The sequence below is a fragment of the Diplotaxodon limnothrissa genome, linkage group LG16 (assembly GCF_057381915.1).
Source record: "Diplotaxodon limnothrissa isolate DT_005_m linkage group LG16, D_limnothrissa_male_GT1.1, whole genome shotgun sequence".
Taxonomy (NCBI): Eukaryota; Metazoa; Chordata; class Actinopteri; order Cichliformes; family Cichlidae; genus Diplotaxodon; species Diplotaxodon limnothrissa.
The window spans coordinates 16352708-16373391 of NC_140611.1; the positions used below are offsets into that span (position 1 = coordinate 16352708).

General features: G+C 44.4%; 2 protein-coding genes across 3 annotated transcripts in view; one reads left to right on the forward strand and one right to left on the reverse strand.

The window, feature by feature from the left end:
* fgf14 (fibroblast growth factor 14) overlaps nt 1-14646 on the forward strand; it is a 122391-nt gene extending 107745 nt beyond the window's left edge. For both annotated transcript variants that reach the window (XM_085375122.1, XM_085375123.1), the window contains exons 4-5: nt 13624-13822; nt 14504-14646. In XM_085375122.1, coding sequence (XP_085231248.1) covers nt 13624-13822; nt 14504-14646 — 342 coding nt within the window. The remainder of the gene's footprint in view (nt 1-13623; nt 13823-14503) is intronic.
* A 2759-nt stretch (nt 14647-17405) lies between these two features.
* itgbl1 (integrin, beta-like 1) overlaps nt 17406-20684 on the reverse strand; it is a 52391-nt gene continuing 49112 nt past the window's right edge. Inside the window, exon 11 of the mRNA XM_085374179.1 lies at nt 17406-18523. Coding sequence (XP_085230305.1) covers nt 18435-18523 — 89 coding nt within the window. The 3' untranslated portion in view covers nt 17406-18434. The remainder of the gene's footprint in view (nt 18524-20684) is intronic.

Genomic DNA, 20684 nt, shown 5'->3' on the forward strand with positions numbered 1-20684 from the left:
TCATTCTGATCCACCATTGAGTTTTGTTCACCAAGTTTCCATCGTCTGACATCACTACAGCATTTTCCGCATCTCAAGCTGTTTAAGTGCAAAACAGTGAGAGTCACTTACAAGTGAATCTACATGGAGGGGACCTGCATTTCCTCTTAGAAAATCTGGGACACTTTTCCTGAGGGTGTAAACAACTCAAACAGAGCAGAGACAGAAACGCTGAAGAGAGGAAGCTCTGTACCTGCAGACTCACCTCTTGGGTTTTTTTTGAAGGGGGGGGGGGCTTGCATTGTAAGCCTTGAGTATCCTTGTTTCTTTTTGTTTGTGCTTGGACTTGTGCAAATGTCCATGCACTCTTCTAGAAATACATGTCAACATGTCTGAGATATGCTTGTCAGCTTGTTGCACAGAATAGATTGCTGACTTGCCCGACAAAAGATGACAAGCCAATCTAACAAAAATCCGGCTGCCTTGACACCAATCTGGCCCCAATTTAAGGATCAACAGCAGCAGAGTGGACAAAGACACTGTCATGGTCCTGGGCCATGTTGGCCCAGTATTCTTAGTTTTCTTGTATGTTTGTATTTTGTTCCCTATTTAGGCCATGTTTCCTGAGTCGCCCTGTTATGTTGTTCCCTGTGTGCTTTCCCTTTGTGACTCTCACCCCCTGTGTGCCCCTCTATGTATTCATGAGCCCTTGTCCCCTTTCGTGTTTTATTCCATGTTTTCCCCAGCCTGTTATGTCTGTGTTCTCCCCGTGCTCTCTCCTCCTGTCTGAACCTCTGTGTACTTCCTGTTTGACTCTGCCCGTCTCCCGTCAGTGTTATGTTCACCCCGCCCTGTCTCGTTATGGTTATCTGTGTCAGCTGTGTTCCCCGTGTGTTCCCACTTTCCTCGTTAACCCTCTGTGTATTTCTGTCTGCGTCTTCCTCTGTTCGGCGTCGCGTTCTCCCTCATGTTGTGTGTAATTCTCCCCGTGGTTCGGTTCCTTGTACAGCTCATGCTTTAGTTTTCCCAGTTTTAGGTTATTTTGTATTACTTCTCGTGGCCAGCAATAAAGCTGTGTTTTTTGAGTTTATCCCCGTGTCTGTGAGTCTGCATCTTGGGTCCTTCTCCTGCCTGCCACACAGCAAACCATGACAGAAGAACGCGACCCCGAACTGGACCCAGCAGCTCACAACCCCTCCGCGGACCTCCAAGAAGACTTGGTCTACACGGTGGAATACCACTGTGAGGAATGGGCGACGCTGCCTAGAGGTGAATACCGGGAGACCGTAGCCGTCCGTCTTCAGCGGATGGTGTCCGGGCTCCCGTGGCTATTCGGCGCGCTGCGCCCCCACATCCGGGACTTTCTTGTGTCCGCCGTGGGCATCCGCCCGGGGCAGCTGTCCCAGAAAGAACCGGAAACGGTCAGGATCGGGACCATGGGGCTCACCACCGTTACGCCGCCTGTTCGCTTCTCATCGGCTTCTACATCTTCGCCACCGCCTGTCTACACTACGTGGCGCACGGAGATGCCAGAGGCCAGCGACTTCGGTGAAGAGGAGCGGCAGCAGGTGTTACGGGCGTATCGGGAGGACGAGCTCCGTTGGAAGCCCTGGCTTATCACCGAGGAGGAGCTCTCGTCAGCTGTCCCACCACAGATCGACCACCCACCCTCGCCGCCGCGATCGGGCTACTCGTCTCCTGCTTCCTGCCTGGCACGGATGTGGTCTGAGGGCGAGGAGCCGGTCGCCACGGAAGGCCAGGCTGAGCCCACGGCCGCCCCTAAGAGGAAACGGCGTTCCCGCCGCTGTCGCGCACCGCCACGGCCCGTTCTGCCCTCCACTGAGCAACACGAGGTGGCTGTGGGGTGCGCGGATTCCGACCTCGAGGAGCGGCAGCGCGCCGTATGCTGGAGGAAGAGCTACGAGAGGAGCCATGGCTCGCTCCCCCCTACGATGAGGTTTTCCGCGGGACACGGCTAGCCCTTGGGGGCCCCCGGAGTTGCCTGGGACTCCCGCCTGCCACTCCGCTTACTACCGCCTCCTCAGCCGCTGCGACGCCTCAGGAGCCTCCATCTCCCACGTCTACGGGGCCCACGGTCAAGAAAAAACGGCGTTCGCGTCGCCATCGCATCGCCCGACGCTCGGAGGTGAGTGAAACTGTCCAGTCACTCCAAGTTACCTCTGAGCAGAAGGCATGTGAGGTGGCTACAGACTTAGCCGGTGATATGGCTAGCAATGAGCTGTTCACCAAGCCGCAGGCTAGAGACAGTTCTTCTCAGTCATTCACGACTAATTCACTCACTCCTGCAGGGACCTTAGAATCCACACATAGACTGAGAAAGACTTCCACTGCTTCTCATGTTGATAGTGGGAGGGAGGTGTTTCCTTTTGTGTCCCTTTCCGTGTCTGCAGTTCCAACCAAGTCTGAGTTGCCGGTGGCTAATGTCTTCCCTCCTGACCCGGCCCTGCTCCTCCACCAGTCTCTGAATGAAGGTAACGGAAGCATAACTAGTGCTCCGGTTTGCCCAGCTACACTTGTTTCTCACAAACGGAAAACTGTGAACACTGATCATGAACCCATGTTAAGTCATCATGAGGCAAACATAACTGCAGATCATGGTGACCTGGACTCTGTAATGTCACAACATGACTTCTGTCTTCCTGAAGGTAATAAACAGGGTGATTTTGAACTGTTTTGCTCCAGCACCATTACCTCCACTCAGGAGATGGAGGCTGAGATCAGGGTTAATGTGACACCATTTTCTCCTGCCTCTGTGAACTCATCACTAGATAGGATTTTGGCCTCGAACAATGGTGTAACCACTCACTCTCAGCCTGAAGTGTCACCCGCTTCAGTTAATGGTTTACGTACCGTTTTACCTGTATCTGTCTCTCCACTCAATATAGTCATCACTCTGAAGCCACAGATCACTGCGGGTGCGGGTTCCAACAAACACATCCATCCAACACACCACAGTCATGCTACCACGGTGCCATTGGTTAGGTCCATACCTGTGTGTTTACTGTTTTTCCAGGAGTTAGCTCCTGATGATCTAAGCCTTGTTTTTGTGGATCGAGTGACAATTCTTGTTTTCCGTATGGTTGAACCAGCTCCTCTGAGTCGCACACTACCACCGGTTGAGTCCAACCAGCTTATGTTGACCTCTCCTAGGACTACACAGACTGGGCTAGTAACCTCTGAGCCACTTTGGACTGATGCAGACTTTGGGAACCTAGTGATTGCTGGCTCAGAACTGGTGGTCCCTACCACTGTCCACTTCATGGTTTCTTGTGTTAAGATGTTAAGCCCTATAGACTGTTTTTTACCTGCTCTCTCTCTCTCTGGGTTTGTGCCTCAGCAGCCTGTGTTTCCTCAGCTCCTAGTCCAGCCAGGGGCCTTCATAACAGTTTATCCTGCCTCTGCTGTTGGACTCCCAGGTGTGCCTATCCGGCACCCTGCGGCGACGCCACCGCTTCGCGTCATGTCAGCTGGAGGGCCCGAGGGGCCCGTTCAGCCACCCGTCTCCGCTGGAGGGTCCGAGGGGCCCGTTCAGCCTCCCGTCTCCGCTGGAGGGCCCGAGGGGCCCGTTCAGCCTCCTGTCTCCGCTGGAGGGCCCGAGGGGCCCGTTCAGCCTCCTGTCTCCGCTGGAGAGTCCGAGGGGCCCGTTCAGCCTCCTGTCTCCGCTGGAGGGTCCGAGGGGCCCGTTCAGCCTCCTGTCTCCGCTGGAGGGCCCGAGGGGCCCGTTCAGCCTCCTGTCTCCGCTGGAGGGTCCGAGGGGCCCGTTCAGCCTCCTGTCTCCGCTGGAGGGCCCGAGGGGCCCGTTCAGCCTCCTGTCTCCGCTGGAGGGCCCGAGGGGCCCATCCAGCCTCACGCCTCGTCAGCTGGAGGGCCCGAGGAGCCCGTCCAGCAACCTTCCTCGTCAGCTGGAGGGCCCGAGGAGCCCGTCCAGCAACCTTCCTCGTCAGCTGGGGGTTCAGGAGAACCGCACCAGCCTCATGCCACGTCTGCTGGGGGGCCCGAGCCGCCCGTCCAGCACCATGCCACATCAGCTGGAGGGCCCGAGGAGCCCATCCAGCCACCTTCCGCCTCTGCCTCGCCTGGTCCGGCTTCATCCGAGTCTTCATCCTCGTCTGGTCCAGCCTCCGCCTCTGCCTCGCCTGGTCCGGCTTCATCCGAGTCTTCATCCTCGTCTGGTCCAGCCTCCGTCTCTGCCACGCCTGGTCGAGCTCCAGCCTGTGCGTCATCGCCTGGTCCGGCCCCGTCATCGCCTTCAACGTCGCCCGGTCCGGCGTCGGCCTCTGCTTCTGCTCCGCCTAGTCTGGCTTCGGCCTCTGCTTCGCCCAGTCCGGCCTCAGCCTCAGCTCCTGCTTCGCCGTCGCCTGGTCCAGCCTCAGCCTCTGCAGCGACGCCTGGTCCGGCCCCCGCATCGCCACCATCTGGTCCTGCCTCGTCTGGTCCTGCCTCGTCTGGTCCTGCCTCGACTGGTCCTGTGCCCACCGGGCCTCGGCCAGTACGCCTGACACTGGAGAGCCGCCGCTGCCTTCCGCGCGGCCGGCCTCCTGAACTGCTCAGTCGTCTCCCTCGCCGCCGCCGCTGCCTTCCGCGCGGCCGGCCTCCTGAACTGCTCAGTCGTCTCCTTCGCCGCCGCCGCTGCCTTCCGCGCGGCCGGCCTCCTGAACTGCTCAGTCGTCCCCTTCGCCGCCGCCGTTGCCTTCCGCGCGGCCGGCCTCCGGACCAGCTCTGTCACCTGTGCCACCCGCCCGGTCGGCCCCCCGACCGTGTGACCCGTGAACTTTTGTGCCGGTGGGCTCTGGGTCGGCCCCCTGAACTTTATTTGAACTATGGTCTTGTGCTCCTGTGTTTTCTGTTGCTCGTTTTTGTTTTCTGTTCCTCTGTGTATTTCTGTCTGCGTCTTCCGCTGTTCGGCGTCGCGTTCTCCCTCATGTTGTGTGTAATTCTCCCCGTGGTTCGGTTCCTTGTACAGCTCATGCTTTAGTTTTCCCAGTTTTAGGTTATTTTGTATTACTTCTCGTGGCCAGCAATAAAGCTGTGTTTTTTTGAGTTTATCCCCGTGTCTGTGAGTCTGCATCTTGGGTCCTTCTCCTGCCTGCCACACAGCAAACCATGACAGACACACACATACGCACACATTTAATCCCCACTGATCTAGGCGTGGGTGGTTGCACTTTGTGTATTTGCTCACCAGCAGGCTCTCTTGCAATGCGGTTTTTTTAATTGAATATGAACAGAATATTTTTTTCTCATATACTTCTTCGCTACAATCTGCAGTGATTTATTCTGAAACCTTTCAATGGTTTCCACTTCCCACACATTCAAACTGACCCCAGTGAAATAAGTTTAGGGGTGGTGTTTGTTGCAGTGTTGAAAATATTCAAAATTAATGAAACTGATATTAAATAAATATCTCATTCCAAGATTTTCAATATCACAAACTGGAGGACAGTAGTGGCATAAATCTTACTGTTTTTGTGTAATTCTGTTGTGCATGAAGTCTGTTATACAATCTATAATCATTCATGGCAGCATTAAGCCCTCCAAAACTGTCTTTTGAGGGCATTTGAGATTTTTTTGAAAGTTTCTTACTGAACCAGCAGAGCACTCCAAGCCAAGAAAGGCACTTTTTATTCTTTTTAAACCCAGATCCTAAATATTTATTGGATATTGCATGCTACAGATTCATCTCACTGAGAAAAGCATCATTTCCCTACAGCAAGGTTTTTTTGTGCATGTTTGTGTCTCTGTGCTTGTGTGCACATGTGTGGGTGTGTAATGAGCCAAGGGAGCTGTACTGGTTTGGTGTTAAAGGCTCTGTGCCTTCAGGGAAACTTTATTGAAAGCTTAAGTGCTTCTGGTGGCCAAACACTTTAAGGGTGCCACTGTTTTCTACCACCCTTCCAGTAAACAGTATGTAGGTTAGTGCAGCACATGCATTTTTGGTCATTTGTGTTAAGCTTGCAGAAGCATATTAAGTTAGTGCACATAAATGAACTGATATGATATGCTGAAGTATCTATCTACTTCAGTGAATAAGGAAATATCTTCATCTTCCTCTATAGAATACAGAATGAAATTTGATTTCAGCATATCCAAAGACATTAAAATATGAAAAATAAACAATAAAGTGACTCAATTTTAAGCATTATGTCTTATTGTGTTTTATTCTTCATCATTATTTTTCATTATGTGTTATTTTTCTTTTCCTTTATTTTTCCAGATACGAACTCAATGATTAACAATCATCATTTAACTGCATTCTCCAAGCCGCTCATAAAACACGGTGTTATTGCACATTTGAGTCAGTGCTGGAAAGCATGACAGCTTCACTTTGTGCAGATCCAAAGATCTGTGAAGACAAGGAACAAAGTCAAGAGATATTTCTCTGACATTATGCCTTTGAGGTTTAGACAGGAAGTCATCTTTATCTTACTTTGACTTTTGTCATCTGTTTTCTTTTTTGAAATGCTTCTTTAAATAAACTCCCTGCCGTTAAGTTTAAGCTTTCGTTTGTAAGTTTTCCAAGATGTATATGTTATTGTCGTAACATAATTTAGCTCTTATAAGCACATATGCTTGTGTGTGATGTGCGTTCAGATCGTTTAGGGAAAAGAAAGAAAGAAAACGGAAACTGTACACCGTGTCCGTACACAATTCATCCAGCTGTTTACTACCAGCTCTCCTCATTGGGTCCCGTCTCCTTCTCTTTCTCTGAGGGTGATAATCAGACAGGTCTGCCGAAGCCCCCGTTGTCTGCACACACTGTCGACGTGACTCTTATACATATGAGAGCAGCTTGGCATTGTAAATGCAGCTCAGCTTTCTAGAGGTTGACCTTTTTCCATGGATTAACAGGTTTTATGCTGGCAGCATTAATAAACAATTTCTTCATTTCCACAGTGGGGTAGTGAGCAGTCGCTCTGCATAATAATGTGCCCCCTCCCACATGAACCTCGACTCACCTACTTTTAGGAGGCTTTGCAATCGTGACCTTTATGGAGATTTTTCCAAAGAGTCTTTGTTTTAGAGTGACTCTCTTGTTTTTAAACTGTAATTACTCTTACTCGGGGAATTTTTTAATTCATGCTCTCTCTGTATCCATGTGCCTTTTTAAAAATGTATTCTGTAGAAAGATTAACGCTCCCTTGAGCCACTTCTTCCCCCCTCAACCTTTCTCCCCATGAGTTGGTCAGTTTTTCTGTTTTGCTCTGGCTGTTCTTTATTTCTGTGCCTGTCTTTTTTGCTTTGGTGACCGGGGCTGATTATGTAGGGCTGAGCTGTTTTGGCCCTCACGCTGTCTGTGGCCAAGGTCAATTATGGCCTTCCCATTCAGAGCATGGCCAATTACGAGCCAGGGAGCCACTGATGTGGGAGCGCCAGGCGGGGGAGATCGAGTGGGAAGAAAATCAACCGTTTGGTGCCTCAAAAATGATTCGATTTTCCACTGGTGTGAAAGTGTGTAGCGTGTCTGAGTCTCCTTCTCCCTGTTCTCCTTCAATGTCACCCATGTTTTCCCAAGATATCAGTTTGATGTTGGGTAGAAAATATTTAGTGCACACCTCTGAATGTAAAGAGAGCATTTTCTGGTTTTTCATACAGCTTCAAATTCATATGTCAACATCAGAATTGCTTGGGGTCCTTTTTTGATATAAGGGGAATTTAATGCCAAAGATTTTAAACGAGGAAAAAAAAGATTTTTTGTTTTTGTTTTTACATGAACGTAACCCATGAATCTTTCAGTGAATCTGGCTTGTCCTTCTAAATGTACTATTTTGCCTGTGGTGAACACAAAACAACAAAATCAATCCCGCAGCAACATTTCTTCAAGAAAAGCACAATTGGGTTTTAGAAAAGCCAGGTGTTTGTTTTACCTTAATAAAGTCCCACTGGAATGGTGGCTTAGCTAAAGCACTCTTAAGACTCTTCCATGTACATAAAAAATATTATTTGCGACATGCCATTCAAAGAAAATTGTCTGTGAGACAAGCAAAGATCTCATTAAATTCAGCTCTAGCGGTTTACTTTTCATCTAATTAATGCAGCAAAGTAAGATTTTGTCCCTTTCAGGCAGCAAAACAAAAAAGACACCAATACCTGATTGAGTTGTTCAGAACCTGATGCTGTAACTGTTTAGCCAAGTGTCGTGGAACAACAGCAGTTATTTGAATGGGGTGAGAGTGAAGCCAAACAGCTAAAAGAGGCTAAATGTCTGCAGAATACTACAAATCTGGGTGACTCCCTTCAGTTTTGTTTTTTAATCTCCATTTGCCCTGTTGTAAAGTGTGAGCAGGCTAAATCGTTGATCAGTTTTGGGTCAACTATTTGGAGAGGTTTAATTTCTATTTTGACACGATAAAGTTAATACGCACAATATGACTAGTACACTAATATCAACTCGGCACAACTCAACTTGGTTTTTAGGGTTTTCCATTAGGTGCTAGTTCCTGGTACCAGATACTTTTTAGTACCTGCTCAGCCGGGGCGAGCTGAGTCGATCCAAAAATATGACATCAGCAGACTGCACACCACTAATTGGCATCACTTGCTGATTAATGAGAGCGACTTCTTCACATAAGTCAAACCGCCATTTTTGAAACCTGGCAACGAGGGAAACAGCTGCACAAAAACTGACTCAGACAAAAAGCGATAGACTGAGCAGCAGGTATACCATCGCCTTGATATCTTCAGTTGTTGTGCTGTGTTTGTGTCGCATACAAATGACATCACAGGACTTTTGGCCATGCTCCTACAGCGACGCCACACACATTGATGTGGTACTCAGTTGTAATGAAAAATGACCGAACCAACCACTCAGTTCTGAGTCGATTTGAGTAGAGTCGAGGAGCTACTTGTAGAAAAAAGGCATAATATGGGTGTACGGTAGTTTCTAGCTGTGCCTAATCTCTGCTTGGGTACTCACATACATTTTCTTGAAGTGATGAAATTAGAACAAATGAAAAAAAGAGGGATGTTTTGGGTTAAGACAACGAATATGACAAATGATATGACTGAAATACACACTTCAAATGCAATCAACATTTTGTCTGCTATAGCTGCCTCCTCTGCTCCAAACTCCAATCAAACTGATTATGTTGACCAGACGTCTCATTCCACAAACAAACCACCTCCACTTGCTCAGCCTGCATAAACAGAGACGTGCATCTATGTGAAGGCATTTGATTAACCACAATTACGGACTTGGCTCCAGCTTATAGATTGCTTTGACTCCAGGCTGTTTTGTAGGTGTTATATAAGTAATCAGTGCTGGACCGGCATCAAAATGATGTGCCTAATTACCTGGGGTGCAGCTCACCTGACGAGGAAAAAGCAGAATTAATTACCTTGTTGAATCAAGTCAAGGAACCATGAAGGTAAAAACGTTTTGCTTCTAATCGGCTCAGCAACAGTTTTCTATAGCATGAAAAATCATTTAAACCACTCTTAAAGAACAGTGGTTAGTTTGTTTAACGAATGAATTTGTTCTTTTTTTGGTGTTTTATCCAGAAGAAAAATGACAGCCGCCCCTTAAGACAGCATTTTTCCACAATTTGCTGCAAACTCTTGTGTACAGCCAATAAAACCACATTCTTTCACCTCCCTGGCAGTGTGGACTCATCCCCCCTTACTGACAACTTGGACATAATAAGCAGCCATATGACAAACTACTGCTTGCCGCTGACACACGACAAATAATGATGGGGTTGAGCTTGCGCATCATCATCCGGAGAGAATGCTTGTTTGATTTGAACGCGCTCGGGCTCGTGCTCAGGGTTTTGTCATGTAAGGCTCCGTTTTTATTGCTTCAGCCTGCGGTTTGTCTGCCTATCAGTGGATTGTCCTGCTCAGCCTCTGCGGTCTGCTATAAAAGCAGCATTAATAGTTCTGATCCTAATCCCTACATTCACCACTAGAATAGACTGAAGTTAAGTCTCTTGTGTAATGTAATCACTGTCGAGACAGACCAAAGTCAGGGAGCTGAATTTTTCTGACAAATATCTAACCATACCACCCTGACCTCTCTGTACCTCTGAAGACCTGCAATAACGATTTCAATACTTTATATCTGCAACCAACTGTGGACGTTCACAGGAGTTTTGTTTATCTGACATGTCAGCTGACGCTGGTGTTATGCATCATGCGTTTGTGCCTTCCACTCAGAAATGCCCACGAGTCCTCGAGCAAGGATAGAAAGGACACTCAAAATGCAGCCGGGTGCTTCTTAGGATCATTATTGTAATCCCGAGTGTCTTTCTGCTCCTTCCTGCTCAGCTCTCCTTTCAGCTGAATAGTGTCTGGAGGATAAGCTCTGACAGGGGTAATTCAGCAAAGCGCTAATTACATGATAATCATGGCATTGTGTGTCCTGTGTTCCAAACTAAGCATTTAGCCCATAAATAATGACCTCTGCTGTTACAGAGAGAGCCCCATCATCCCCAACTATGAAAAATCTGATATTCAAGAGAGGATAACGTTTTTTTTCTCTCCAGAGATGGCAAGATTTATTAGGCCACTGCTTTATTCAGGCTGAAATATTTCAGCAACATTTTGATGTATTACCATGAAATGTTGCTGTGAAGAAACCCCATGAGATAAATCCTGCTCAATATTCTTCCGGCTGACTGCCGTGTCTGTTAATAGTGAAAACTGTTCGGAAGAATATTGCGCAGGATTTCCGTGAAAATTCGGTAGAAAGTGTGATACATCTCAGAGAATGAACTCAAGTGACTTGGGTTTCACCTGCATTTTATCTTGCACCACTAGATACATTTGGTCATACTGTGTGAAATACTTCAACATCTAATTGTAAGGCTTCAGTCACACAGGGCTGGAAACCAGTTAACAATTCCCTGAAAACCTTTGGTCATAAGGGAAGCATATCCATTACTCAGCCGGTTGGTTAACTGCTCGATGTCACTCGGTGAAAGTAGTCGCAAAGAGGGTGCGGCACCAAGTTGTGCCTTATTCCTGAAACCACATTTTTCAAAGTGCTCATCTTATACAGTACTTAGAAGATGAATGGTGTCTGTTTCTTGTTTGCATCACACTCCTCACAGTTCTGTGGCCACTTGGCGAGCAGTAGACAAACCTTTGCAGATAAGTCTGTTTCTTTCATTCAAACTATGGGTTAGAGCAGGGGTGGGCAACTCCAGGCCTTGAGGGCCGATGTCCTGCAGGTTTTAGATGTGTCCTTGATCCAACACAGCTGATTCAAATGGTTAAATTACCTCCTCAACATGTCCTGAAGTTCTCCAGAGGCTTGGTAACAAACGAATCATGTGATTCAGGTGTGTTGACCCAGGGTGATATCTAAAACCTGCGGGACACCGGCCCTCGAGGCCTGGAGTTGCCAACCCCTGTGACAATCTAGCAGCCAAATCAATCTCAAGGAGAATTCATGTACAGCACTGTACCTAGTGACAGTCAGCCTCAGCAGACTACGCACCAACTAGTTGGGCAATACACATTTTTCCCCCAGCGACCACTGTAGCCTTGTGTGACTGAGGCTTCAGCAATCAATTTCACAATGACTGCAAGCAGCATCCAGCAACCACTTGCAAGTAGTCAGGGAGTATTCACTTTTACACACAAGAACTAAACTGAAAATCAGTGGCAACAAGTGTTATGGAGTGATATATCCAAACCTAAATTTCTGATTCAAGTCATTGTCAGTACAGTATGTATAGAGTAGGTCAGGAGAGCGGTACAACAATGCATGCAAAACACAGTGAAGGCTCTATCCTGGTTTTAGTCATATTGTGATCATACGCAATACCATCGGGGAAATGCCTGATTGGCAATGGCTTAATTTTTCAGTACGACAATGATCCCAGTGCAGTAAAAGCATGTCTGGATAGGAAAAACACACAACAGAACACTGTCAGTCATGGATTGGCCTCCCCAGAGCCCAGACCACAACGTGCGGGATCACCTTGACAGAGAACAGAACAAAAGACAAAAAACATGCAAAGAGGACTTTTGAATGTCTTTTAAGAAGCCTGGAGAACTATTCCTGAAAACTACTCCAGAGCTTGACTAAGAGAGTTCAAGAGAGTTCAGGCTGTGCAGAAAAATAAATGGGGCCACAACAAGTATTGACTTTCCAGCATTTTAGAATTGTACAAACTCTGCTTTCGCCTAATATATTGTATTTCCGTGTATGGCTGCAGATGTTTTAATAAATTGCTGCAGCTATTTCCCTGATGAAGCATGAATCAAGACTTTTGCATAGTACTGCACAGAATGTGCAGAAATGACCTTTCTTTTCTTTCCTCTTTTGTGCGTGTGTGTGTGTGTGTGTGTGTGTGTGTGTGTGTGTGTCGGAGAACAGTCCCCAAAGATCCCCTAACCTTTCATGAAGCACCATTGTCAGATCAATATTTTACACTGGTTTATGAAGAAATGCCTGCAACAGGATAATTATTATTAGCATGCTGACACATTGAACAACTGTGAACATAATCACTGTTTTATCTACTGAAGATTAGCATAGAATCAAAGGGGTGCAGAAAAATAGATAAACAGTCATCAAAGACTCGCTTTCATAAAGATGTTTGTGTGTTTAGTTTTACATTGATTAGCATAGAAATTAGTTCGCAGTGGTTAGGTGATGATATTGCATATAACACAACCATTATATTGAAGACTTTACATATTTCTAGCTGAGAAGGTACTCCTTATAGTGATCTCTAAGGAATATTGTCACTGACCCCAGACATTGAGAACCACAGCAGTATGACACTTCCTGTGGTTTTATGACCCAATTCAGTGTGAACAGCTCACAACAGATGTGGTGGATGTCTCCTTTGTACGCTTTGATTAATATACCCCAATGAATGCCTTTATTTTTAGCTTGCTGGGGCAGACAGTGTAAAAAACGTTTTTATTACCCTTCTGGCTGGAGATGAATAGGTAACAGCAGAAAGAGATGTGGTGCCTCTGTCTTCATTTGTCATAGCCAGATTGAGGTGTAAAGGATGAAAGAATCACTTGATTAGCTCTATCATTATCTGAACAAAGTCCAGAATACAGTCATAGACAAATTGCTTAAAGCAGATAGAATATGTGGGGGAAAATGAGCCCCTTTGGATTTTGCCAATTAAAAACATTGAGAAACTAGCGAAGCAAGTCTGGCTTGGCATCTGGGGTGAGGCGTGGTGGTCCTCGGGTCACAGTCTAACAATCTATACTTTCTGCCAGGAACATGAGCTAATTGACTGAACGAGTGCTCTAACATCAGATGTCAAGGTTAAGGCCAAGGAGAGAATGAGAGTTGCATCGTCAGGCTCAGCCTGAATCAGGCATGCTTACACCGCCTGAGGCTCTGCAGTGCTCATCCTTTTCAAGACAGGCAGAAGTGTGAAGTTCATGTTAACTAGTTGGGTGGTTTCACATTATTCTGCACAATGTGAGTTTGAAATAAAAATGACACTTGTCCCGGTGACCCGCATTCAACATTAAATATAAATTATGACATCTTTTTTATTCTTACACAATATGAACCATGAATCATTGATTTAAGCCTGCTTTAATGTCTCCCGGTGCAGATTATAGCCTCGTGAAGTATCATTTTCATTTTTTTTTCCTAAGCATTGTTTAAAATCTGTCTCCTCCACTTTTGTCTCTCTGCAGGAACTCTTTACAGCAGAATGCAAGTTCAAAGAGTCGGTGTTCGAGAACTACTATGTGATCTACTCGTCCATGTTGTACAGACAACAGGAATCGGGAAGAGCTTGGTTCTTAGGGCTCAATAAAGAAGGCCAAGCCATGAAAGGGAACCGAGTGAAAAAAACAAAACCAGCTGCTCACTTCCTGCCCAAGCCATTAGAAGGTATGTAGCAGACATACAGAAAAGAAGATTATGCATCTAAAACTGACATAATGTGCTTGACAACTGCTGCATCATACTACATGACAAGATTCCATAATACTAATTGTATAACTATGTAACTGTAAAGAATATAGTATATGTTTGATATGCTTTTGTATTTGTGTGCTGATTCATTCTTTTGCTCCTATAAGCATAGAGCATAGGAGGCAGGGCTGTTCTGTAAGTGCAGCATGAAATGTTGATAGTCCAGCAGATGCCACCATCAATCTTGTCAGCCACCAGCCTGATTGCTTCGAATTATTTAAGCAGAGAATCAAGTTGAAGTGTCCTGTCAAGGCACCGTTACAGCTGTAGTGTAGTGGCTGTAAAGTGGGGGATAATGAGACTCCTTTGCAGCTTTGTCAAAAAGTCTTTGTGTTTAGATTGTGTCTTGTGTCTCCATCAGCCCAGATAGATGAAAAAAAAAAGTGAGTCAGTGCAAAGCTCTGTTAATCAAAACACAAATTTATTTTCCTTCAGTAAATTGCCTATTGTCTTCAATGTGTGAGAATTTGAGGATTTTTTTGTGTTTCTACCACACGTTAGGACTGAAGAACAAGAATAGGGGATAGACGCTGCTTTAGTAATTTTCAATGTGTAAACTCTCTCTGTTTTCTCTCCTTAATTTTTCACCCCTGACAGTTGCCATGTACAGAGAGCCATCTTTGCATGATGTTGGAGAGACAGTGCCCAAGGCAGCAGTACCTCCCAGTAAAAGCACAAGTGAGCCGGCAGTGATGAACGGAGGGAAACCCGTCAGCAAGCCCGACAAACCCACCACATAGCCACGCCAGTGCCTAGTGTATGTGCATGTGTTGGAGGGGAGGAATGCGACGGAGACAGGGCTTTATCCAACTAGACTCCAGACCCTTCTGCAGATCCAGGCGAACCTCCCTTTCTTTCTTCTCTCGCTCCTCCTTTTTCTCCACCTCATTCTCTCAAATTCTCCAGCTGCCTCAGCACAGGCAGATGGATTCCTGAGGTGGCCGACTTCATTCAGCCCAGGAGGGACGTGCGTTTCACAATGACGCTTCTGGTACTTTGCTTGATGATGATTCCCCCTAAAAACCTCCCCCTTGTCTATGATGCCCTGTTGCAGCAGAGTCTGTGTACCTTCAGATCTATTTTCTATACCACAGTTCACCAGCTATGTTCTGGGATAGAGACTGTATAGATAGAGTAACTATTTGGACTGTTGTCCTCTATTTTTTACAAGTGCGTCCCCCTCTCCCTTTATTTCTATCTTTAGTCACACTTTTCTCTTTGTCAAGTAACCTAGAAAACATTTTGCAAGGGGGTTGCGTGATTTTCTAAGAAACACATGAACACAAATGTGGCATAAAAAGCAAAGACATGTGGAAAGGAGTCCAAATTTTCTTCTTGCCTACAATATGCACACACTCTAATAGACAGACACACAAAGTTTGTGTTGAAAATCTGAGATTTTTTTTTTTTTAAACAGCCAATAAAACATGCTGGAGGCTGGCAGATAGCTCCTGCAATCATAGCTGATGAAGTGCTAATTACCGCCACTGCAATCAATGCGAGGAGCTCCCTACACACATACAAACACACATACACATTTATAAACAGATGTGTGTGTGGGTGGGAGAGCGCTGTAAGGAATGGTGTATACATATCACTATCTAGGTCCCACCAGCGGTTCTGTCCGCCTTCTCTGGTAAATAGAAAATCTGAAGTCTATTTTTCTTTAATCTTATTTCAGAGCGTGGGCTCTAGGAATATCTCTAGGCCTTGTAGGCCTCTGTCCCTCACTCACCGACTTCTTTGGACTATGAGGCAAGGCTTGTGGCTTTGACCCAGATGGTCTATAACTCCAGCACTGGCAGCCACCTTACAGCAGTGTCTACATAAAGCCAGAAAACAACATGGCTGAAAACCAGTAGGTGACATTTACACTGGCTGCATCCCTATTTGGTTCAGCAAGCTAAAGCATGGACAAGGTTAATATTGTGTTCTCTCTTCTTGCAGCAGATATACAAGAGATGGCTTATATTATAACATTTTCACTGTATAAAACTTAGGGAAAATGACTATTAAAAATCATAACTTTTTAAAAGACTAGATATTATTATTATAATGAGAGAATTTGTCTTCTAGCTCAGCATGCAGAGTCCAGTTCTGATCATCTTGGCCTATCACGTGCCTGTTTGGACCTTGATTCCCGGCATGCAAAAACAAGTTCCCAGTCCCCACTGGGCCAAAGGTGCCTCACCCACCCTATACATCCATGTAGACGACACGTAGCATTATTCACTGAAAAAAACACACTCAGATGTATCCATTCTGAAATGACCAAAGTCTTTTTTTCATCCCAAGAAGAACTGATTCTTAAAAAAAAAAAAAACAAAACAGAAAGAAAGAAAACAAATCTCGATTCTCTTTCTGATTCAATTCACGGAAGCTTTCACTGTGATAGCATTTGTTCTGTCCAGAATAATCAACTCTGCTCAGATCCACAAAGGTCTTGACTGATGTCACTTTGGAAAAGTACATATACCTTGAATAATCACATGCATGTATTTTCTACAAGGAGTAAGGTATGGGCATTGTTCTTCACTATGTGCAAATGGATGAGCACTGAAGTTCAGTGTAGGAGTTGAACAGGCATGTATCACGGCTGCGGCACACTCACCGCACTTTGTTTTGCATTTTCATCATGACTGTTAGCAGTTTATCAAAGCTCTGTGTGATGAGTGTATTTATGTCCGTCTTGCTTTACTGGTTTTTCTTTTCCTAATAGTTTAGTTAAGTAAGATTTAGAACATTAAGTAGATCGTTGCTGCCGTATGCTGCTAAAAGTGCAACTATATTAAGAACTTGATTTGGTAAATATCATTTTTCTGAGTTTATTGGGATTATACATGGCCATTTCTTATTACAACACATCAAAGCACATCACATAGATATCAATATTTGTCTGTACAAAGCTGTTAATCCTAAAAATGGTGTCATATACACACACACAGGAGCTGGAAACCACTGTCATCCTCCGCTCTTACAAAACTCTACATGCTGGGCTGGTGACTGCCCCAGCCCTGCAGCCCAGTTAACTGGCTCCTTCAAGGCTGGCTTTATTTTTGTAAATGACCAGTGTGTACAAGTACATCTGTTTGGATTGCTGTAGCCGCCATTTGTTTTGTTCGTCCTCATCTCTCTCGTATACGGGTTGTGTGTCGATTTCGTCTCCAGATCCCAATCGCGTTTTTGCTTTGTTACCCCCATTTGTTCAAATGTGTTACGAGAATATCCTAGCTTCTGTTTTCGAACCTCTTATTTTGTATGTTGTCCCATCTGTTGCATGGGGAGAGGATGGCATTGATGAACTGCATGTAGTAGGCTATGTCAATCAAGAACTGTTGGTATGTACCGCTAATTTTACATATATGCAACGAGTTTGTCTACACTATACAGTTTGTGTTTGTTGTATACACATTATACAACATATTGAATAAAAAATATTTATATAAAGGTATACTGTAAAGTCAGTAACATACTTAATGCAATATAGTGTGCAGTATATTATTGCACCTGTCATTTTTCGGGGACAAAGAAAACAGAGGGGATTGGCTAGTTTAAGCATGAAAAAGGCCAAAGTAGAATTTACATTAAATTTCCTTTGTGACTTCTTATCGGTCCTTTTTTCAAGTGGTGACTGAGCTCTTGTGTCAGTGCAGCTCTCATCCCCTGATACCGCCATTTGAAGTGACATGGACATCCAGCATGCCACAACTGAACTATTTATTCCCTTCTCTTTGTTTCTTCCACTTAGAATTTAACCACTACTAAGACAGTAAAGGTTTCAGGGCAGACTGTTTGTTTGACGGAGGAGAGTAGGCACTAATAAAATGATTTATTTTCGAATATATCTCTCTCTATATATACCATTGCAAGTATGCCCATTGGAGTTATGTCATGTTATAACAAATTTGTAACCATGTATGATTAAGGTCTTTGCATTGTTTTCCATGCAAAATGTTGTGTCATGCGGCACATTTAATGTTTTATTATGAAAAAGAAATAAAAAACCTCAGCGTAACCTATGCCTCGAGCTTTCGAGTAAACTTTCAGTCCAGTGTGGGAAGGGCAGACCATTTACCAGTAAAAACAGACCACAGTATCAAACATATTACTACAAAGTCATCTTAATGATACATTTTATCCTCTCTCCAGCATTTGAAACTGTCATGTACTTGCATCCTATTATATATAGCCATTTGAAATATGTAAGCATTCCTACAATATCCAAAAAAAAAAGCTGCTTTGAAAACATAAATGTTTACATTGTAATATGATTTAAGCACAGAGCTATGGCTGTTTCTTTTCATCTACAAAACCCAGTTTTAAAAGGATAGTTTGTAACCAGTACAATAAAACAATGAATGCTGTTTGTGAAATGCAGAGCTACGTCCATGTTTAGTCTTCCTTTCTCCTCCCCGTGGTTTCGATAACTTGGCGTTTCACCAGCTTGGTCGTGACTCGTGGTGCTCCTGGTCACACTGGGCAGCCAGGTCTCAATTCTCTGAACCCAGTGTCCTGTTCTCTGTTGGCCTCAGTATTCTTCTCCCACCCAGATTTCACAAGCATTCCCGTTCCAGCCGTCCCAGCACTCGCAGTTGCCACAGTTGCACAACCCATTCCCTGTGAGATGTGAGAAGAAAAGCTGTGAATTAAAAGAGCTGTGCCATCATGCCTGACCTTTAACAAGGTTCCTCTTTTCACACTCCTTGCTTCCCTGGGTGCAGCTCTCTGATAGGGGATGGAGACCAATGACATTGCTCGGGACAGTCTGTGGTTTTCCACTGCTTCTGCCTTAACAGCAGGAGAAACATGGAGTTTAATTACTTTTCGATATTAATTTATTCGTGTTTTGTTTTTACAACATTTGGACAAAGCTCAAACATCTCTATATATCTGACCAGATCCTGTAGTAGGAACACAAACAAAATGAAAACGAAATAGGATCATAATATTACCAGAAGTCTGACTAACAGAGAAGTTAAGTCACCAACCCATTCACACTGGTTGTTTTAGGACTGATAAATAGTCAAGACATATAGTTTTTTCTTCTTTATCTCTAAAGAGGGCCAAAGTGGCATAACATGCTACTGTAGGAATTATATCGCTACAGTATATACCCCACACCTCCCCATAAGCTTCCGGAGCTGTCAGTCAGAGGTGCTGGGGTTAGGAAGAGGGCTCCTGCTGGTCTCCTGTCACACGGTTGAAAAGATACATCTACCACCAAATATCTCTGTGGGAGAGGAGGGAGGAGTGTAAGCCAACAAGGAAGTAGTTGAGAAAAGAAGCAGGAAAGCGATACAAGGAAAGAAGCAATTACAAAGACAAGACCAGAGTTATTTCATGCTCCTAGACTAGAACTGTAATTTCTCAGTTTTTTTTTTTGCTTTACTGCCTTGTCCATGGGCTTCAGTCCTAAACTCATTTGTTCCCAAAGAAATAAACATTTAAAAAACAATCATAAAAAAATTAAAAGTTAAATATTTTCCTATAAGAGAGCTGAAAATTTGGGGGGGGAATAGTTAAAAGGATTAAATACTGCATTTGTTGGCTGACCACTTCCATTTATAGATTTATAACATTTTGGGCAAATATTTACTGTACAGTATTTACAGAGTATTTTCTTAGTACAATCTGTAAATGGTTATTTTTTTAGAGTTGGTCTTACAGTCCTGTGAGGTTTTACTATGATGGTAGGTCTGAAAGTCATGGTCAGTGAAACCTCTGCTTTGACCTCGAGGTCTCTGCATAGGCGACGTCTATTTAAGTGTCTGGAAGCCTCAAGAAGCAGCCAGACTTTCAGGCTCCTTTTCATCTAATTTGAAGATAGTCAAGGATCTCGCTGTTCCAATATGTGAAAGAAGAGTAAGCACAAAAAAAGTCAGTATAAAAAGAAAAAAAAACTTTCTGAACTTCAGACGTGGATGATCACATCTGCTCACCTCTTCCTGAATTTCAAGATGTAGCTAAAATAAACACATCTATATTTTGTACTTTGTATCTGTCTCCTGAAGGATTTATTGCTGCACAGGTGAAATTTCCATGATTTACTATTGATCTGGATGTTTTATAGGAGTTTTAGAATATTGAACAACATCTCTCTATGTATACATATAAGTGCCAGATTAAGATTTATTATTGGTTCCTGCTCTCCTCAACAAAAACATCCACAGTTCTTCGTTTATTCGGAATTTACTTAAACCAATTTTTTCCCGACTCACAAACATTTCACATGATTAAACAGCTCTCATGAATACCGTAAACTCAAACCTCTTCTTCATTTTATTTTCATCCCACTGACAAAACACAAATTGAAAAAATTGTACATGGTGAGAAAATGTTGTCATTTATTTTGGTTTTTTTGTTTCACATATTTACCTGTGTAGCAGGCGACCCGACAGACATTTTTGTCTCTCTTCTAATACGATTGCTGAAATTATCATATGCAGTGCATGAAATTAGCCAGCAAGCATTGCTAATATGCTAAATTTTCCACGTCACTCATCAGTTGTATGTGTAATGAGAATCCACAGCACTGAAAGATCCATGAAATCTCTGGATGCAAAGTAATTTATTGGCTAACTTTTGTCAAACATTTTTAATCTTTACAAAATGGCAAGAAATGACTCAATCACTGCTGTCTGAAAAAAAAAAAACCCCACAGCCACAGCAACTCTTTTATCCAAATATTAAATCCCTTTCTGGAATTGCCTTTCCATGTAAAACACTATTCCAATAAAATAACTTCCAAGGATATGGTTACTTTCACATTTATACTGCA